The sequence below is a fragment of the Molothrus ater genome, chromosome 1 (assembly GCF_012460135.2).
Source record: "Molothrus ater isolate BHLD 08-10-18 breed brown headed cowbird chromosome 1, BPBGC_Mater_1.1, whole genome shotgun sequence".
Taxonomy (NCBI): Eukaryota; Metazoa; Chordata; class Aves; order Passeriformes; family Icteridae; genus Molothrus; species Molothrus ater.
In genome coordinates, this window is record NC_050478.2 from 141840718 (window position 1) to 141856704 (window position 15987).

At 39.9% G+C, this 15987-nt stretch overlaps 1 protein-coding gene across 8 annotated transcripts; it reads right to left on the reverse strand.

Annotated features, from left to right (window-relative positions):
- Positions 1-32: 32 nt before the first annotated feature.
- On the reverse strand, positions 33-15957 carry TATDN1 (TatD DNase domain containing 1). 8 transcript variants are annotated; one of them, XM_036397825.1, is made up of 12 exons: positions 15908-15957; positions 14458-14523; positions 13825-13874; positions 11458-11521; positions 10111-10254; positions 9969-10011; positions 6309-6394; positions 6163-6203; positions 4731-4807; positions 3985-4055; positions 2995-3121; positions 33-286 (listed from the first exon to the last, which is right to left on the reverse strand). In XM_036397825.1, exons 1-12 carry the CDS (start codon positions 15927-15929, stop codon positions 184-186), a joined length of 894 nt encoding a protein of 297 aa, XP_036253718.1. In that variant the 5' UTR covers positions 15930-15957; the 3' UTR covers positions 33-183. The 8 variants fall into 8 exon arrangements, with proteins under 8 accessions (XP_036253718.1, XP_036253743.2, XP_036253726.1 ...); XM_036397850.2 differs by lacking the exon at positions 15908-15957 and adding an exon at positions 15855-15891; XM_036397833.1 differs by lacking the exon at positions 15908-15957 and adding an exon at positions 15802-15849.
- Between the last annotated feature and the right edge of the window lie 30 nt (positions 15958-15987).

The following is a 15987-nucleotide window of genomic DNA, read 5'->3' on the forward strand; positions in this document are numbered from 1 at the left end:
AGCAGGGCTGAGAAACTGCACAAATGCAGACCACCTTTTCAAAAGCAGCTTTAATCTTGTACCATAAACCCCAAACCCACTACAGATTGGCTTCCATTGATTAGAACTTGCAGGAATGATGATTTTTAAATTTTTGCAATATCTTTACTGAAGTTATGCTGAATAAATGTAAGAAAAACAATTTTACATATTTGGAAAGAAGACTTTAATGGTGTTGTTATATAGAGTATTGGCCAACTCAAGTGGGTCATCTTCTCTTACTGCCGCCATTATTTCCAGTATTTGACTAAAAAAGAAAGATTTATATTAGAAGACTGAAACCCAGTACTTCAGAATGTACTTCAGATTGCTGCATGTGTATGTACAACTCACTGAGATTAAGCTGGAATAAAAACCTACACTAAGAGCAATAGGGCAGGGTGCTCAGATATGCAAATAGCTTCACTCTTAAGTTACTAACTGCCATTTTCTTTACACTGAACACTGGTTTGCTTACTGGTACAGACTCATCTTTGGTCTTTTGACTCTTGTTTGGAGGTAATTAAACAGCTCTCTGTTTTGAAGGAAGTGTCATTTTGTGGGTGTCTTTATCAATGATCTTCATTTTTCAAACAAAAATTCATTAGCCTGTCAAGGCTAAAGCTGCACTATGAATAGACTGGTCTATGGGAAATCTTAAATTCCAGACACAGCTTTATCAGAGCACAGTGCTGCCAAAGTAACTTACTCCTACTTCCCCATTCTTTAGCTTAGTTGTGATTAATGTGCCCAGGTATTTGCAGTAAATATTAAATGAGCAATTTCAAAAGGCTCAGGGCCTCGATATAAGCCAGGAAGAGGAGGCAAAAGAAATGGGATGAACATGATTAAAACCAAGCCACAATCTTTTCTCTGCAATTGCTTTCTTGATTTTGTATCAGTCATTCTTAAAAAAAAAAAAAAAAAAAGTAATATTCTGTACCCTTCCAGAGATGTGTCATACTTTGATTTTTTCCAGTAGCAGCAAAAAGCCTTTAAACTCCAATTTGAAAAGTAAGAAACTTAAGCTTGGTAATAAGGTTTGGTGGGCTTTGGATTCTGCCTCTAAGCTGAGGCAATAGCTAAACTTTTTTTGAAAGACAGCATAGGAGAAGTTGCTCCTAATAATTACATTATTGAAAATATTTTTCTAGATGCAGAATTAGCAGTGAGATTGAGTGAGATCGGGCCTACACAGAAATAAGTAACAAGTATCAAAGAATTTCACCCAAGAAGACTTAGGGTTTACTTATCTCTCCTCACCTGGATGCAGTAGAAAACTGTAAGTTACTGTAACACTGTGTATGTGAAACTGCAGAAGGAGAAAAGACAAGTCTCTTGTGGCTAAACTTTTTAAAAATTAGCTTCCAAGGGGAGTAGTTCTAAATATATATATATGAAGCAGAAATATCGCTATCAAAACTGAAAGGTGTCCAAAAAGCACTACCAAAAGCAGACAAATGGTAATTTCCTCCTGCCAACTGAGCTGTATTAAATTGTATATATACCTGAAATATTAAAGACGCTTTGTGGACTGAGTAACATTCCCTCACACCAGATTTTGCTACTTGAGAAGTCACAAAATACCAATTATCAGTTACCATTCTTCATTTTTCTTAAGGTTTAAAAAGTTCTTTAAATTCAATTGCTTATAATGAACATTATTGTGTTGAGCCAAACAGTATTTTTTTCATAAAAGAAGGCAAAAGCCAAAGCACAGCATTTGTGTAATAATCTTGAGTGCATTTGTGCACTCTGCATCTATGCAGAACACACTGTGCATTTCGAGTTTGGGGGTTTCTGAAACATTTCTGTAAACTACAAGTAAGGCAGCAGACAAATATGTGGGGGGTGTCGTTGACATATGGGCTGGTTGAAATAGTAACAGTGGAGGCCCTTCACTTGTGATCAGAAGAGTGTTTTCTATTGATCTCTTCCACAACTCCAAAATCATGGACTGACCCTAGAAAGTCTTAAAATACTGAAGTAACCCTTCTGTGCTAATGTGTCCTCTTCACTTTTAAAATTAAAAACAAAAATTAACAAATATTACAATTGACCTAATTGCATTGATTATATCTGAACACTAGGAGATGTCACCATGTAAGCTTAAACTGTGCTTTTACATCATCAGTGGTTTTCCAAGTTCCTTCATGTCTCGAAAAGCATCAGATTTCCCTTCACTTCTCAAATTCTTGTTTAGACACCTTAACTGCATACCTGGATCTTTAGTATTATCCTGAGCAGTATTTCAAAATCTAGACAGGGAATTCTGAAAATATAGTATTTCATCTATTTAATAGTATTTAATGCAGATAGCTAAACATTTCACTAAAACAATTACAAATTTTCCTGTTTTTCACACTTCTGTGAGGAACTGTGTGGAAAGGAGGCAGAAAACAGTGTCTGTGCTTACCAATTCTGTTCATAAGCCCCTGGAGTTTTCTTTCACTACTCTGTATCTTGGCTGCTGTCATTCATATCTAAATTTCACAGGATTCTTTGAAGCACAACAGCAGAAGTAAGAAACATCCCTGACAAAATGCATGTTGTGGCAGTTCGTGTCACAGGCCTGTGACAGCAGCAGTGTCACAGGCACTGCTGGTGCCTCAGCACTGTCCCACCTGTGGGACTGTCCCCTGATCCCCAGGGCTGGATCAGTTTTTAAAATTACTTGAACAAAAACTGAGTGCAATGAATATCCAAGTCAGGTTACTTCAGAGGGTTTAACCTCTTCTACACTGCATCAAGTGAAAAAATAAAAATGGTACTGGAGCACTGTACATCCAGAATAGCCGAAGTAGGAAAATTAGGATTTCTAATTTTTTCCACAGCTTATAAAGCAAAACCTTGCACAAGGTTCAGTATATTTAGAATTAATTTATATTTTCTACATTACTAGTGAACTGGGATTTTTCTATTTTTTTTCACATCAGAGTTGAAGAATTTAAAGTAAGAGTGCAGTGGTACACTTACATTATATGGCAGGGTTCATTTCTGTCCTTCAAGCAGTGCCCTTTTTCCCATTTCTTTTTTGTAGGAAATGTAGTTTTAATGTATTTTGATCCAGCATGAGTATTTTTCACTCCACACCAAGGTGCATCTAGTTTAATTTGAATGAAAGAATTAGGAGTGCAATTGTTTCAGAATAGCATGAGATAGTTTGATTGACTACTTCTACAGACAAAAGCTCCTGCAATCTCCTTCCAGCAACGACCTCCAGCTCAAAAGGAAATTTAGGAGCAATTTAACATCCTGGATTTTTATATGACTATCTTCAGGATTTTACACTTGAAAAGATCAGCAATAATAATACATAACACTAATTTCCTCTGACATGATAAAGAGAGCCAGATACATTGCATGCATTCCACAGAAACTTCCTGTATAACAGGTCTGTACTTCAAATACATTGCTACATTGCAAATACATTTAAGGATTTAGCAGTTTGCATTTTCCTTTCTCAAGAGTGAGAAATTAAAATAAATACTGTATTTGTACTGTCAGTTATTGATAACTGAACATGAAAAAAGAGAACACGACATCCCTAATCAGTCCCTTAAAATGACTGCTCAGTGGGCTAAGAGGGGAATTCAAGCATTCTTCCACCTATTCCACTTAAAGAGCAGTTCTTTCCAAATGCCATTACTGCATAGCCATTGCCCTATGCCTGGCACATCTCCAGCAAGCTACATTTTAAAATATACTTAAGCAGGATTCTGGTACATTTAAAAATCCAAATTGTCAATTTGTCCTTTTCATCTTCCCCTGCAACGTCAGGAACTGACACAGCAGCTTATTCCTTCCAGCAGAAGGCTGGAAAGGAGTAGTTCTGTAAACTGCTTTCTCAAGTAAAGAAAACAGCCAGTGTTCTGAATTCTTTAGGTCTTGATTCTGCTTTATGATTGCTACACCAGTATATCTCATTGCCCATTGTCACAAACTGACCAAGATACAAAATCTTACCAGTCTCTATCATTAATCGTTCACTAGGAATTGATTTCAGTGTTTCCAGGTTGGCTTCTGTTTTCAGTGAACTAGAAAATTTAGAGTTTGGTTAAAAAAACCCATAAAAAGCATATTAAAGTAATTACTGTGCCTATTACAGTGTTTTGTGGCAAAGACAGCTCCCTAAATAATTTTGTTCATTAATGAAATTTGCTTCCTTTTTTAACAATACTGCCTGTAAACTAAAACTGTGCAGAAAACAGCAAATTTAGAGTTAGTGGAGAAGCCATCTCACCCCAGTAAGCTGCAGAACCCCTTTGGCTGCCCTTGCTTGCCTGTGACAGCCTCTGTGCCTTACAAAGTGGTGCTGGCTGGCATTTGGCCAGGTGACTGCTGAGAATCCAGACTGCATAACCAGGAGATGAGGCACTCACGTTACATTTGCATTACTCCAGCATTTGACAGGCACCTTAAAGTCAGGCTGTTTTTTAAATGCTCCTCAGAAGCAATCTTCCCATGTTCAACAACCTTATTTAATTACAAACAAGGACTGTCCTGAAGGTAGTAGAGTGGACGTGGATTAGCTCACTGAGCTGCACAGCAAGAGCTTTGATGGCTAACAGACTAATGTGAGCAATTCTAAATCTGTCAGATGATTAAGGGTCTAGTGAGCTTTGAAAACTTGACCTCACTGTTTAAAACAAAGCAATGAGTTCACTACAGCTGCCATTTTAAAGCAGTTGTATTTCTTGTAAAGAACTTACCAGCCATTTATTCCGATATAAAGATCCAAATCTATTAGAGCTGCTGCTTGTTCCTTTGTGCCATCAAAAGAATGTACCTAGAACATATAAAAATAGATACACAGACATATAAAAATACTAATGTACTTCTATTAAAACTCCAGTCATTCAAAAGTATGTATTACCTTTTATTAGCATCAAATATCTTCAGCAGTATGCATTACACATCATTACAAACATCAAGATGGGACATGGCTCAGTTGATTCTGAATTTGAGCAAAGTTCAGGCTGAAGTGATCTGAATGCTGCACTAGAAGTGGTTACTACACTTAAACAGTGATAGAGATGTGTATAAAGGCCTATCCAGTGATACTCTTTTGGCCCTGGAACTCCCTGTAACTGGGAGATCATACTCAGGAAGTAATCCCGTGCATGCTGAATTTTTAGATTCTTTCCTCAGTATTCCCTTCAAGGCACTGTCAGGGCCACCATAAGAGCAGCATTCTGTTCTCCAGAGGTGTCAGCTAGTCCACTGGAACTAGCAAGACAGTCCATTGGTCATTCCAGAGAGGAAAGTGGAGGGTCACAAGTTACACAGCGTAATGCAGCTGGGAACTGCATCTTCTCAGCCTAAGTGGAGCAAAGAGACTGCTCTGTTTCCCTGTGCTGTGACAGGGACAGGCAGTTGAAGAAGATGCCTGCTCGTTTCTCCCCTCTTTCCTGGCTGTGCAGGCAAAAAGAAAGGGAGGAAGGAAGGAGAGACTTCATTACACATGCAAAGCACTGAGTGTGGGGAAGGGTTTTGTGGAAACAAAGGACAAACCTGGGGACTGCAATATTCTTGTAGGAGGTGCGGTGTCATGCCAGAATCACGAGCATTTATTACTTTTGAAAAATTCAGTCATAATGGAAACCTGAGAAAGCATTGCTGGACTTCCCATTTCACCCAAAGCTTTTCCTGTTAGACTTGAATTAAAAAACGTGATCTGAATATCTAAAGACATAAAGTAATCAAAAGTTCCATCTGGATCTAATTTGAAAACTATGTCCAACGTCAGAAGCAAATGTCTGAGGTTATGGCTTCCACTGGGAACAAGCATCTAAATGATCTGTGGTCTGAATGCACTGCAGTTACAGACACTGAGGAGTTGGGAAAGGGCCAATGTCAATTATGAGGTGCTCAGACTGTCCTGCTGGCAGGCCAAGAAAAACTGTTCACATCAGCTGCAGAGCTTTTTCTCAGCCTATCTTCTTACCTTGCAAAAATCCTGTTGAATAAGCAATGAAAATAAAAATAGCAAAAGGGACTGGAAAATTTACTAATTAATAACAGCTTAAATGATGTAACAGGAAGCCTACACAGATTCTATGACAAACACGAAATTGCGTATTAAGCAACAATATTCACACACATGCATGGAAAAATAAATGCTACACTGAAGTCCATACTTACCACCCCTCCTACTATTCTATCTCTGTTTCTTCTCATTATGTCTAGGAAATGAAATAAAAATATAAAACAGCTTTATAACAGATGAATATAGAAGATTTTTATATTCAGAATTTGCTCTTAATATGAAATTCTCAAACAAAACCCACCTAAAAATTCAGCATGTGAGTTTCTACAGTGCAGAAACATGGGCAGCTGAATCTGCTCTGACAAGTCAAATTGTTTTTCAAAATACCTGTAAAATAAAATTCACCTTTAAAGAGAAACTGAGTGCAATAACAAATAAAGACAGTAAAAAAATTTTACCCAAGCTTCTGTCCTCCAGCGCTAAAGACAGAATTAATGGATTTGCCATGCAAAAGTTCTTATTTGTGCAAGGATTTAAAAGAACCTCTTTCCTATGTGTATTGCCACAGCTGTGATCTATGCTTGAAGACAGGTAAGTGGCCAAGAGCCTCAGTACTGCAGAATGTATGTATGTATACATGCTGAGCATATACTCTGGTGTAGTGTGGGTGCTGGAGTTCATTTTTATTTATTTATTTTTCATTGAAGAGGAACTGACTGTTCTTTCCACAAAGTTCTGAAATGTCAGGAATGGGAGACTGAGGATGACAGAGGCCACTATTTCAAGAAGCACTCATAAACACAATGAGGGTGAGCAGGGGGGCACTGTGCAGGCTTCTCCAGCCTCCAGTGGCCAAAGTGCATCAGAGCTGCTGACCTGTGAGCAACAATCCACTCTCTTGGGGTGGAACAAATATCAGATTAGACACCATACTTCTGCCTATTGTCTTTACCTGTTTTCCCTCCCTTCCTCTGTGTTTCTGCATCCTTTCCTTTTCACTCCTTTTTATTCCTCTCCAACTCTGTACTCCTCAGAGCTGCTCTTGATGGGGGGGTAACAGGGAAGCCCCACCCTGTGAAGAGACACTGGAATGTTGGCAGAAGGAAGGTAAGGAGGCAGCCAGGTTCCCCAATGCAATTGCCAAAGGAAACTACTCAGCACTGAACTAACCTGTGCTTGTCATTAGCAGGAGCTCTGCAATTACCATCCCACATCTCTGCTGCCCTGCTCCACCCAGGCAGGGAAACCACCCACGCTCAGGAACACAGCAGGGGAACTTGAGCATGGCAGAAGGCCAGCAGTGCACGGGTGACTCAGTGTCCTCATGCCATTTGAAAGATGATGTTACTTGGGTGAAGCAGGAGAACAACACTGCCCATCCCAGCAGGCTGGGGCTCCAGGCACATACTGGATTTCTTGAGGTGTTGCTGTTAAAACAGTCCAAGGCACTGGGAAATTCCCACCACCAGTTATCACAGCCATTTCAAAGGGAAACTTGAGTGATCTGTGTATGCTGCTGTGTATCAGTCACTTATCAATCAGGGGTAAGTGGCAGCAAACCATTAGTTTGATTTACATTTTCCTAAAAAAACCAACCAAAAAAACCGATCCTAAACTAATGTGCAATTGGTCATTTAATTTAATGTCATTGTCACTGTTTTCTGTATATTACAAATTGATATTTCTCAGATCAAAGTTACCTTCCCTGTTAATCAGTGCAAATCTTTGAGATAAAAGAGGTTAAACAAATTAGCTGTAACCTTGAAAACTGACATGAAAATTCATGACAATGCATTACACCTACTTTGAATCTTCTTTGTCTAGATATCATGCTTAGTTTAGCTTGTTTGACTAAATAAAATTAATTGCAATTCATGATTGCTCTTGTGGTTAAATAGCTACAATTGTTTGATTTTTGGTGTCAGTTTTCTTTTAACAGAATACTTGTTTCATATGGGAAAGAGGTTTTAGAGACAGAACTGCAAGTAAGCTCTCTAAGTAACCTACTGGCCAATTTCCATCTAATTTGGAGAATGATAGAGCCCTTGAAAGTACAAAGTTTAGTGTCCCTGCAAATGGAAATGTAACTCAAGCTTTTTCCATTCCTAGCAACAACAAAGCCCAACTCATGTTGAAAGGGGAGGTGGATGGGGCAGTTATTGAAGAGACAAAAATAATAATTAAAAAAAAATTTTAAAGCCCAACCCCCGGAAAAGCATGAAGAAACCAGACATACAGTGACTGGAATGATAATAAAATAACTCAGTAGGAAACTAACCATGATGAGTTCCAGTGCTTAAGGAACAACCTGTTCCTTTGAGCAAGCTTAGTTTTGACCATCACGTTCAAATGCTACAGGATCAAGACACTAAAGGAGCTAAAGCAAACTGACCTTGCTGAGGCAGATCTCCAGACAAACACTTCTGATTTAATTTGAGTAATGGTGCATGTGATATTGTGATTATACAGACCCCTCACAGTAGTACGGCAGATGTCAAACTTCTATATGCTTACCAGGGCATTTATAACACATCTTTCACTTTAATATGAAGGCAGTACCTTCATCTTACTACCATTCAAATCATCACTTTCTGCTGGAAAAGTTCTGAGAATGGGAAGATTTCTGAAATAAAAAGTTCTTAGGAACACTACAGCAAAGAAATTTCATCTTTATTAGATTCTTATTAACTTTTAAACTGAAAAAAAGCATCAAAAATAATGTACAGGTGAAAATTATACAAAAGAAAACACAGCATAACTAGCCAGAAAAATGTTGATTAAGTACTAAATGAAACAGAGGTCATGCTCTGATATTTGCTGGGAAACAAACCTACTGCTCCTCTGTGGGGAAAGTGTGCAGCTGCGTGCCACCGCTCCCTGTGACTGCTGCACCTGAACTTCTGAGCAGCTGCAAACCAGTGAACTGTCCCCATGTATTTCACTCTGCCTTCCTCTGCTTGGTCCACTGATCAGCCTGTCATCTCTTTCTTTACAACTCAATTTCAGTGCACCCAATTAGCTGCTCTTCAGCTGCAGTACATTGGACAAAGAAATCAGACATATATATTTTCTCTAACATCAAGGCAGTTAAGGATGCTAAAATCTGATACTCCATCAGTATTTTAGTTTGCCACAGAAAAGAAACAGATTTTACTCTAAGGTGTGCTTTGCTGAACTTCACATACACTGAATTCTGCCAGGACAAAAAGTCCTGTCCCCTTTGCTGAGTATTTCACTGTAGGTCTGTAGCATTATGAAGAATCCTCCTACTGCTAATATGCAGCAATGAGAAAAAACAAAACCAACCACTGCCCCCCAGTGACTAAATTACTCAAAACAGTAACATGCAAATGTAATTCATTAATCACTCATGTGAATTTATCACCTATATCTTTCAATCAGTTCCCTCTGCAGAGAGAAGTTCTCAAATGAAGAATACAGGCTGATTGTAGGGGCTGTGGTAGCTTCCTTCCATTCAGCATCTATGCTGCACCTCCTGAGACAACCTTTACTGTCAGCGCCCCATTATTGGCTCCCAGCTAACACCTTCCTTACTAAAAGCTCTTCTTTACCCACTACCTGCTTTTGATAGTTCTGCTCCTTTCCTCATGCCTTTCACTCAACAACCCAACTCTTTCACACACTACATTTATGAGGGTTTTTCCCCATAATTCCCTTAGAGCTCTTACTATTAGCAAGAATTAACATCTGTCACACCCAGAAATCCACAATTTCTGGTCTATTTTACAGAAAAAGACATGTTGGCATATGTCAACAAGCACACTGCACTATTTGAATGTAGGCATATTTCTTTAAATTCCCATTTCTGCCAAAAAGCTCTGGGCCCAACCTTACAAATTTCAGGACTAGATGTGATAGTAAGTTACATGGCAGAACACAAGATAGAAAACACTACTGTAAATTGCTACAAGTCAATTCACAGTCATCAAAAGTTTCTTACTTGAGTTGGATGTCCTTTGGGCAAAATTCTAATCTATCGAAATCTACAAACACAAAGAACAAAAACCCCATTTATTATTTTAGGATTTCTTTTAGGATATGTCTAGAAAAAATAAATATTGAAGTAGTAAGAGAACACTTACCTAAGCCACATTCTCCAACTGCTACTACCTTTGTCCTGTTTTTTTCAATCAGATTTTTTAATTCAGATAAATACTGTTCAGGGCTACTCTGCTCAAATTCTCCACAGCGAGTAGGATGACAGCCGACTGTACTGAAAAACATGTCTAAAGCAAGAGAGTATTAGGAGGTTTTAAGGAAAAAAAAAAACAAAAAAGAAAATTTATTTAAGGTATAGACAACATCACCTCTGGAGATTTTTTTATTGGTCACAATTTTAAAAGAAAACTCCCTTTGACCATATTTTAGTGATAATTTCATTAGACAGACATTTTCTGTCTTAAAAATGTCAGACAGTATCTCCAGTGGGGGTATGTGCACATGTCTTCTTTTAGTACACATTATTTGGTGTACTCCAAAAGTGCAGCTTAGAGCTGAACTGTTCTGGTGGAGCAGCCCCCAATAAATCATATAATTGTTGAGACTGGATGAGACCTCTTGAGATATTTAGAAATACATCTTGTTCAAAATGCATCAGCTTATCCCAGCTGTAAGAATGCAGAGAGCATTTCCCTTGTGTCCCCTGCATAAGCTGTTAGAGAATTTCAGAGCTCACATCTCCTGATTTACCCAAGTATCTGATCTAGATTACCATACCAATACCAACATTTCTGCTAAGTGTAAAAGCACTGGGGAAGGGAAAAAACAGGTAAGGCCCTGAGCAACTGGCCCTAATGTTCAAGCCAGTCCTGCCTTCCTGATGGGAACTGGGGATGTGGACTGGCTTGGACCAAATTATCTCCTTGAGTTCATTCAAACCAAAATTACTTTATCTTTCTGTTAGTAACAGTACTTTATCATGTGTTTTAGTTCAAATACATATTTAAGTAATTAGTGGAATGAAATCTGCCTAAAGAAAAAAGAAGAGCCATTCTCCTTTCACAGAAAGAAAGGAAAAGCCAGAGGAATGATCAAAAGAAAGATACCTCTCTTGATCAAGCTGGTCATAACAGACTGATGATTAAAAAACAAACAAAAAGCCAACAAATCCCCTATATTTCACAACATGTAAGCACTTTATCTTATTTCTAGAACAGAAACTTGTATCAATATTTTTATTCCAGAAATTTTCTATAATTTCTGTTTTTATTTAGAAATAAAACATGCAGGAAAAGAGTGATTCCTTCCAGCATCAGGGATCTAAAGAGCAACACACAAACTCATACACAATGCATTCATCCCACTGCAAATGTAATTTCTCATTTTAATCTGAGAGTCTGTAAACACCTCTGAGGCAGGTCCTCTTGAACTCAATTCTGAGAGCAGAGGTTATATTTTTGACCGACATTGTAAATTTAAAGTGAAAATACCATTTGTCTGGGCCAGCTGCAATGCATCTTTACTATCTTCTAGATTCCCACCTGTAATCAAAAACTTGAAACAAGAGAAATACTGTCAGTGTGGATGTTCTTTGAACTTTAAACAGAATGCTTTAGAAAACACACAGATACAAGGAAAGATCTCAACAGAGAACATCAGAATACAATTACTAACATACATAAAACAAGATTTCATAAATCAGCAATAAACCTCAATGGTCCTCAGGAGCTAGTAAATACAGTAGGCTGCAAACTATTTTTTTTCCCTCTTATTCAAGTATCTTGTATGTTAAGCATTTAAATCACTAAAGGAATAAAATACTTCAATTTGCAGCAATATTAGCTTCCTCACACAATGACTGAAGACTGCATTTATCAAGAATTGATACTTGGAAATATTCTCCCTGTCTTACAGCTGGGGAAAGACCCAAAACAAGTCATGAGTAAATAGTTAAACCAAAAATTGAGTCTGTATCAGAGCTGGGATTATAAATTTAAGAATTTCCATCTCTGATCTTTTATTTTTACCTTAACATTATCATATGAGAATTGTTGCCTACAATGTACTTTTTGAACCACCACTTGCAGAATATTTCACCCTAGGTTGTAACAGCCATGTCTACACTGGTTTTGGACAACTCTTCCCCTGCAGGTGCTATCCAGCAGGCTCTGTCAGCACCAGCTCAGACATTCCCACACTCCCAGGGCACTCATGACAGACGGACACATCCCAACGACATCACTGAGAAATGTTAAGCTGAAAATGGCTCAGTGCATACATGACATAGAGCAAAATTTCACAAAAAATTACCATAAAGCAGCAGCTATACAGAAAAATAAAAGTACTTTCCAATCAGCAGATTAAGGTTCTAGGCAAGCAGGAACAATCTGTGATTGAAAAGGCTTCTGACACTGTGCAGGCCACTAGCAAGACTGAGAGCAGCTAAGGGCAGGAACTCCTGCACAACATTTCTCAATCCACTGTGCATCTTGAGAAAGTTACGCAGATAATCTATTTTTGATGATAATTTTTTTTTTAATTACACTTATTTTCAGAGGGTGGTATAAAAATTAAATAGCACTTAGCACATAAAAATGTGACCTCACTCCTGTATTTGCTGCAGTGAGGTAAGTTCTCCATCACTAGTTTTCTTCTTTTGCTTCCCAGTGCATTTCCCATTCTTTTCAGATGAGAATTTTTCAACAAACTCCCAAGATGCCTGTTCCTGCTACAGGAGCATTTGCTTCTTTATTTCTAATCTGGTAGTGCAGTAGAACAGTTTGTGACAGTATGCACTGTATTCTATGGTAATTCATTTTTTTGTCAAAATTTTATTCAGTTTTGAGAGAAAGGGAGACAGGCTAAACTATGGGATGTGATGCACTGCTGGAAATACCAATTTCACGTTCTGAGTTACAAATTCTCTCATAAGGATGTTGTTTTAATACATGTAAGCCAATATTTACAAGCAATGAGTAAGATGTCTCAACTGTGTTGTGGGCACTCCCAGGTCTTCTGCAGTTTCCAATTTCCTTTACATATAGAAATATCTGAAAACCTCAATCAGAAGAGTTTGATCTTCAGCAGTAATTGTTGATTAAGAATCATAGAATCATTAAGGTTGGAAAAGACCTCCAAGACAACTGAGTTCCATCTCTGACTGATCACTGCCACCTTGTCAACTAAACCAGAGCACTCAGCGCCACATCCAGTCATTTCTTGACCATTTCCATGGGAAGATGATCAGCACTTTCCTGAGCAGCCTGTTGCAGTGCCTGACCACACTTTCCAGGAAGAAATTCCTCCTTGATGTCCAACCTGAACAGAGCCTGAGGTCATTTCCTCTTCTTCTGTCACTTCTTGCCTGGGAAAAGAGACTGACCCCCACCTGGCTACAGCCTCCTTCCAGGAGTTGTAAGTGATGAGGTCTCCTCTGAGCCTCCTTTTCTCCAGGTTAAACAATTCCCAGCTCCCACAGCTGCTCCACATTGGATTTACTCTCTAAGAGCCATACAGAATATAAGAAAAAAGGAATGGTTGCCTATAATGCAACATGGAAAATTATTTACCACTTCATGGCAGCGGGTCAGAGGAGAATATCTTTCTGTTGAAACTGTACAACTTCTACCTCCACATCACCTATAATATCACTGAACTCCAACAATCAGCTTCAATAATGATCTGTGCAAACGGAAAAACCACGCTCTGCACAGAACACTTTTGTTTTGTGCTACTGAAGGAAGTTACTGCATCCTCTATTTCAGTCCCACAAACATTGTTTTGGTGGGAGAGCACTAAAAAACCAAACATTAGAAAACAGCTTAAAATTTTAACACCACTTCATTATAAGAAATTACCTTTTTAATGCCAACTTTGACTGCTCTCTCTATTACATCCAGAAAGTCATCTGCAAAAGTTCATAAAAATGTCATAAACTGAACTTGAGGTTTCACAGCATAGTTTAACTACTTTTCAATTTTCATGCAGTCAAAATTCTTATAATTAAATCTTTAAAACATACTTAATTAATCTTTATAAGACAATAACAATGTGCAATAACTGGATATCCAATTTAAATCCATGAAGTCAGTGGAAGTTTCTCCACATACTTTAGAAGGCTCTCTGCTTTTACATCCATATCTAAAGGTCACAAGAGCAAAAAGCCCCAAATTATAATTAGTAACTGTGATTCAGCAATGCTATAGATTGACAGAGCACTGTTCATAACTCTCGTATCAGTTTATCGATGCAATCCTAAGTAGATTAGCAATTGTCCATTTTGCTCCAGAAGCAGTTACCTGCATGTAAAAAGCAATTAAGACAATGCATTTTGGTTAGGGTATCCAACTTAGTTAGTCAGGCTTTCTTTTTTAAGCCCAAGTACTTAAGGAGGAGAAGAAAGAAACCCTAACATCATGTTCTGACATGCAAGAGGCTTCTAATTCAGCAAAAGGAATCCTGTCTTCCAGCAGAGATAAAGAAATATTTACCTTGATGTTTCTGTGTTCCCCTGTAGATTCCTCTAAACATAGGATCTGTCAGGTTAATACCAATATCTATGGAAAACCAAAAATAGAAATTAGAAGTTATAGCTGTTCTGTATTTTACTCTGAGTATTAATAAGCTAGGGAAGACAACAGAAACCCTATCTAAACCCTGAACCAGCACACTGGTAAGTCATAAAATGTTTAAGCATATGTTTACTTGCATAACTTGAAAACTTACACCTTAGTAGAAGTGACAGAAAAATTAAACTTTTCCCTCGGTACAACTTTAGACTTTCTGTGAGTTTATTACACACATCCTCATAACCACCAAAGTGAACACGCATATGTTTTTATTGCAAACACATCTGCTTCTCACACGAAAACACAAACGTATGCAAACAAACATTAAAGAAGGGAAAATGCAGCATCTCCCTTACAGCCTTTCACGGGTGGGAGCAGCAGCAGAGGAATGCCTCCTAAGGGCTGCCTTTCTCCCTCCTAGTGCCGTCCCTGGGCCATCCCAGCCACCCGGCAGCACTGACGGGACACCTGCAATGCAGGTACCGGCTGGAGCTGCCCTGCCCGGCCCGGCCCGGCCTGGCCCAGCAGCCTCGGCCAACACCGGCTCCAGAGCAGCCACCTCTGCAGCTGCCAGCGCTTCCAGCGCGGATTCTAGCGGAAAGGGGAATTTTCCAAGGGAATACTAAGCTGCTCTGCAACACGTAGGGCCTTTTGAAGTTATTTACATGCTTTCCGTCGAATTTCCTAAAAATACTTACATTTTCACCCAAGCCAGTTGCATACAATCAGAAACAACCACGACTAATGCACCAAGGCGGGACAGGGAGCGAAGGGCGGCCGAGCCCCCGGAGCTGGGGGTAACGGAGGAGCAGCAGCCCCAGGTGCCGGACACAGCACAAACATTCCCAAACGCTTCCAGGGGCTCCAAGGCCGCCGAACCTCGGGACACCGGGAGGGACCGCAGGAGGCGACAAGCAGGGACTGGGGCGGGAAGTGACAAGCCCTGGCAGAGGGGCTGGGACAAACCTATGAGACTGTAATAAGCCTGAGAGACTGCGATAAACCTTGGGTAAGGGGTTGGAGAGGAGGCGACAAGCACTGGATGAAGGGCTGGGACAAGCCCTGCCACTGCCACAGCTCAGCCCGAAGCCCCGTCCGCTGAGCGCGGCCCCTCACGCAGTGGGGTAACGGCGGCCGCCTCGGCCCGGCACCGGGCGAGGAGCGGGGGCTTGGGCTTGGGCAGAAACCCCCTCCCTCCCCACCGCCCCCTCACTGATGAACCTGGCGCGGCTCATGGTCCCTCCGCCCTCCCCATCATCCCCTCACCGATGAACCTGGCGCGGCTCATGGTCCCTCCGCCCTCCCCATCATCCCCTCACCGATGAACCTGGCGCGGCTCATGGTCCCTCCGCCCTCCCCATCATCCCCTCACCGATGAACTTGGCGCGGCTCATGGCGGCTCCGGGCGCGCCCGGCGGCAGCGGGGTCAGGGAAGGCGGGGCCGCGCCTTCT

Coding starts and splice junctions, on each gene's coding strand:
- TATDN1 (XM_036397825.1), bottom strand. CDS start 15,929: ATGAGCCGCGCCAAGTTCATCG. Junction 10,255..11,457: donor GCAGCTGGCCCAGACAAATG/GTATTTTCACTT, acceptor CTCTTGCTTTAG/ACATGTTTTTCAGTACAGTC. Junction 287..2,994: donor AATGAACCCTGCCATATAAT/GTAAGTGTACCA, acceptor TTTCTTTTTTAG/TCAAATACTGGAAATAATGG.